This window comes from Chelon labrosus, assembly GCF_963514085.1.
Source record: "Chelon labrosus genome assembly, chromosome: 12".
NCBI lineage: Eukaryota > Metazoa > Chordata > Actinopteri > Mugiliformes > Mugilidae > Chelon > Chelon labrosus.
The window spans coordinates 5,039,044-5,044,414 of record NC_140345.1 but is presented as its reverse complement, the minus strand read 5'-3'; the positions used below and the strand labels follow the sequence as shown (position 1 = coordinate 5,044,414).

The 5,371-nt window shown below is 42.3% G+C and overlaps 1 protein-coding gene across 1 annotated transcript; it reads right to left on the bottom strand.

Annotated features, from left to right (window-relative positions):
* Window positions 1–4,328, bottom strand: LOC311496961 (uncharacterized protein C1orf232). The gene is made up of 4 exons (XM_084557028.1): window positions 3,792–4,328; window positions 2,090–2,167; window positions 1,771–1,877; window positions 1–1,463 (listed from the first exon to the last, which is right to left on the bottom strand). Exons 1-4 carry the CDS (start codon window positions 3,870–3,872, stop codon window positions 1,106–1,108), a joined length of 624 nt encoding a protein of 207 aa, XP_084413154.1. The 5' UTR covers window positions 3,873–4,328; the 3' UTR covers window positions 1–1,105.
* Between the last annotated feature and the right edge of the window lie 1,043 nt (window positions 4,329–5,371).

Here is a 5,371-nt window from a genome sequence, read left to right as displayed (position 1 = left end):
ATACTTTTAGTGCAGTAGTCTTTATTAGAGCATACCAGAAAGAAAACAACAGATTAAAACATTACCACAAGACAAAACCAAAAAAGGAAAGAAAATAATTTAACATTATTATCACATCGTGAGCCACGTCTGTTTCCAATTAGAAATGTCAAAAAGCCACACGTTGCACATTTCAGTCTCAGTCACAATCAGAAAATTCAAGTCATCAACGGAACTGACATTATCTCACCAAACACACATCCATGTTTGTTTTACACATTCCATTTAACTGTGCAGCACTATTGTTTGTGAATGTTTTCTGAGTATTATGTAATAACTGCATCACACTGCCAAATCTCCTGACGGTGATCCCATTGCCCTCTGAACAGGTTAAGTGAGATAATCCTCGTCTAATCCAGCTATCACTGCCTTTAATCTCTTAATCCAGTTTTTGCAAAACTACAGATTAGATCGAGTTTGTCGACAAGTATGAAGGTGCCTTTTATAGTTTAAGTAGCACTTTGGTCAAATAAATATCACGGTACAACCCAAAATAAAAGACTGTCATAAGCTGCCTATATTAGGACCAGCACTGCTTTCTAGTTTCACAGTTGTCTTTGTGCTGCGTCCTGTATGGTGACAGACATTTGTAGCAGATATGTAGAGAACACTCACCTCATCTCCGAGGAACAATAATGAGTATCATCTTCAAGTACTAGCAATTTTAGAAGCCCCCTTTGTGAAGCAAACTCCATACATTTCTTTCTCTGTGTAGCAGCCCAGTGTCTCAATCTTTGTCTCTATGGGAGGGTTCAACATGAAATGGGTCTGGAATATGATTTAATCCGTGTTTTAACCCCTCTTCACTCTTGAAAACTCAACACAAATACATAAATGGATCTTAAACAGGGTCACATGTAAGCAAAGGTTTAAAACCTTGGTTTATTGTAACATTTTGTGTCTTAGCCAACCTGTAATACTGGAGCGTGTTCTGAATATCATCAAAAGGACTTCTACAATAGCTGAGCAGTTTCGTTACAGGACATCCTGTGTAAAATATACCCTCCCTCTAAACTCCCTCCAAACTCCTATGTATATATTCTATTGGTTTCTTCTTGACAGGCCACTAGTTGGTCTTGGTCATGCTCTTGGTCTTCAGGTCCGCCAGCTTGCTGGTCACAAAGTTCCACTTGAAGGATGCGTCCTCGTTGCCTCCTCCCAGCGAGACGTATTTGGAGAAGCTGTTGTTGCTCCTTCCTCCTCCCTCACTCTCCTCTCTCTCCTCTCTCTCAGCAGCATTCCCATCCTGGGGTTCCTCCCCTCCGGCCTCCATCGCCCCTTCCTCACACTGCACCGCCTCGTTTGCAGCAGCGGCTGCTGCAGCTTCGGCCTGCTTCTTGGCAGCCCAGTTGGTCGCGAAGCTATCCCAGAATCCTGAGCGCCTGCCGGGTCGAGGGGGTTCCTCCGGTTTTACTGCAAGTGGACTGACAATTCACAGAAAGTAGTAGTTTGCTCATACTGACTGACACTAAGCAGATTTAATATAACAACAGTTATATTAGCAAATCCAAACACTCGCAGCAGCTTCTAATCGAGCAGTGTGATGGTATCAGTCATCAATTGTTGAATTATTTCTCTTCTCATTTATATTGAACCTAGACCTCTTTTAAACTTTAACTAAAGTCTGAGATCTAAACTGTGGAAAAAATAAAAACAGAAAACCCCCTATAGCAGCGATGACGTCCGACCAGGAAGAAAAGCAGACAGAGGTCAACACAGGTTTCCACTCACTGGTCAGCGACCGGCGGGCTCTCTGTCTCCTCTAGAAGCTGGTGTTCATCGTCTTTGTTGAAGAGAGATGATAGCCTGTTCCAGCTTTTAGACCCGGCCCCCTGCATCTGGACACATGCACAGAGGGTCAAAGGTCAAAGGACAAAGTAGGGCTGCATTTGGTGCTTTGAACAGTGGTCCTCTCTGATTCTTGTAGAGGAAGGCTCAGTAGCTTTAACTGCTTCTGTGTTACACGCTCCATGAATCTATAGAAGAATAACAGTGAATTTACTTAGCACTTGTGTTGCACAAGATTATATTTTACGCAATCTTCGCGTACTTTCCTGGCCAGTTGGGAGACAGCGTTGGGACCCTCATCCTCCTGCACTGGACTCATATCATTCTCCACCTCTGTGACCTGCAAGAACAGCAAAATGGAGGCACTTTACCTGTCCACACAGCAATGTCCAACCGCCTGACGGATTGGTTTACATTGGTCGCCACCTGGTGTATATTTTGGGTACTGCAACTTGTAGAAAAGCAAGGAGAAGACTAAGACTAAAAAAATGGCATCTTTAAATTTAACATTTGTAAAATCATTGTTTTGTTCTATGCATTTACTGATTAACACTTAGTATTTCCTCATCAGCGAATAATTTGACGTGTATAGTGAATATTTTGACATTTATAGTGGTACTCTTTAATCGTCTCATATTTACAATTGTGTTTAGCAATTCAGTCTCAAATAGCAGCGACTGCAACTCTGCATATCCATCCAAATGGAAACTATCTCCCCACACACAGACGGTATTCCCTGTTGTCTTTGCAGATGCCGCGGTACTTCGAGAGACCACAGTCCGAATCTGTCAGCTGGCGGATCTGAGCATGCCCCGAGGACAAGCCTATCTTTCTCATCCAACTCTGTCAGTCACTCGGGGAGTGGAAGGCCAACTAATCTGTTTGCTCAGCTCCTGTGCAGGATCGAGTTTCTCAGCTCTCCAGAGATCTGGGTTAACGCAACACTGTCTGTATCACTGGTACCAAATCCAGGATAGAGTGCAGGCGCTGCAGTGGAGCCACGAGCAATAGTGGTGGAGAAAGTCTTCCAATCCAGCAATGCAAAAATACTCTTCCTATGCTATTAAAATCTCTATTATTGATACAATATGCAAAGTGTCATTGTTTCAGTGTTGCTTCAGTTGGCTCTTATTTCCAGTATTTAGTCCAGTAGTCCGTAACCTGGGGGTCTGACCCCTGCAAAGGGTCACAGAATAATTATAAGTGATTATGTAGAAAAGAGGTTTGTGTTCATGAATTTAATTTTCTCTTTTTCTCTTTATTGTAAACTGTAATTCATGTGAAACCACCTATCTCAACTTTAATGTGACAGGGGCCCCTGACTAGATTTTCCTTTATGTAAGGGGCCACAAGCCAAAAGGTTGGGTTTCTTCTTTAATTTTAGTGGTATGAAATCGGGGTTTAAGTAAATGTGGTGAAGCTAAAAAAAAAATACGAAAGAAATACCTGAAACTGATACTTGCAGTACTTGTACGAAGTATTTTCACTTATGGAAACATTACAAATGACTTTTAGAACTGCCTTGACCTCAGTTGCCAGCTTTTTATTATTAATATTGGGAATGTATACCATGCTACTTGTATTCATTCACAGGTCACGGCCTTCTCGAGTCAGATGCTTTTGAGCATCTCTACTATTTAACAAAGTATTTTATGAAATGTAGTGTGACTGTTAGTAGATTTGCATGTCAGTGTTTGTGAACACTTTCATCAGTCAATAATTAACAGAGCCAAATTTCCTCAAATGCACAGAAGGAAGCATAACTTAGGCCAGACTTCTCCCCTAAAGTGCACTGCAACGAAAACCCTGCAAGGTCACCATGAATAAAAAATGATCGGCAAAACAAAACCTGCCGTCTCTGGCTTTGGTGACAAGAATTACCTCAACTTTCCTATACTTCACCATATTCTGACTTTCTGAATGAGTATTACAAACAAATAAGAAGTAATATGTAAGTTCAGTACCTCTTCAGCAGTGTCCTCCTCATACTCGGGGTTAAGTGTCTTCATCACCTTGCTTTTATAAACCTTCCACACTGGATTCATGCTTGCACAAATGGATGCTCAACACTCAGGGCCTCAAGACCTCTTATGCCTCTGTGGTCCACCCTCCACCAAGTCTCCTCTTCCGGCTTCAGCTCGTCTCAGTTGGGCAGACTTTGTCCAGTTTCCATGCGTAGACTTCTCGGCAGATTGTCAGTGCAGGGAACTTGCTCAGAACCGAGGCCCAAGATTTTTCATGCTTCTTTTCCCGGTCAGATTGAATCGGCCTCGACAAGTCGACGGGGATGACAGCTGCTTTCGTCCCTACACGGAGCGTCTGAGCAGTTAAGGCTAGGAAGTCGTGCAACTCGTGCATGCGCCCACGCAGGTAAATACACACCAACATTACAGCAGCGTCACGGTTCAGAATCCCTGCCTTGGTTACCTGGAAACAGGTGTGGATTTCTTCATTCATATTTCAGAGGTTCTCTTTTCCAGAGCCAGAGGTCTATTGTCAGCCAGCGCTGATAGGCTGGCTTTTGTAACCCTGATGCACATGTACGCACATATGCACACTGCTGACATGTTTATGTTGAGAAAGAAAGTTTTTTTTATAGGTCAAGATGACACTCTCTTTCCAGAGTTAGTCTCAACTCTTTGTTATTAGGCATAAAAGTACAAAAACTTGAATTACTTCTAAAACTCATCTTTATTTTTCCTCTATATGCACATCCATGCCTGCAGTTTATTTATGGAAACTCACCTTATACCATATCACATTACAGCCCACCTGTCTTCCACTGTTACCTGTCCACTTCACTTCTCATTGGTTGCTGTTGCATTTCAGGTGAACACCACTCAGATTCTTTTGTATTTATTTTTTTTATTTTTTTGGTGATTGGCCACTTGGCAACCTGAGAGGGCAGACGAGTGTCATGTAGATAAAGAGAGATGTACAACGCTCTGACGACTGATTGGATTTCACCAGGCGCCCACACAAACAGGACTACAGGGTGTTTGGCTTATTAGCCTCGAACATATCTGGTAATATCTTGGAACATTTCATGTTGAATTGACATCTTCTACCTCTTTCAGGTCAGCAGCAGACCCATACTTATTGATCTCTTCAGAGAAAGAGCAATCATAATCTTGATTAAACAACAGAGACATCCGATCCAGACGATTCTATAGCCCTCCTGTTCCTGGTTTTGTTTACCATACTGCATTCGGCACTAATGAGGCTGTGAGGTCGGCCAGATCTATAAGATCAACATGAATTATGAACGCAGGGCTACGCGTACAGACTGATGCGTGTTTGGAGAGCAGCCAGCGTGCCTGTGGTCCCAGCAGCTCAGGTTTCAGACTGGAAAGGTCACACCCAAGTATTTAACACAACCACACAGAGGCAGTGCATTGTTGTGGAGGCTTGTTTGATGACCTACATATATTTTAGGGGATTATACAATGAAACTGTCATATATACAATAAATATTTAGATATTTTTTAGAGAAACTGAATCCATAATTTCAAGGAATACACTGGAGATGAAGATGATTAAAAAA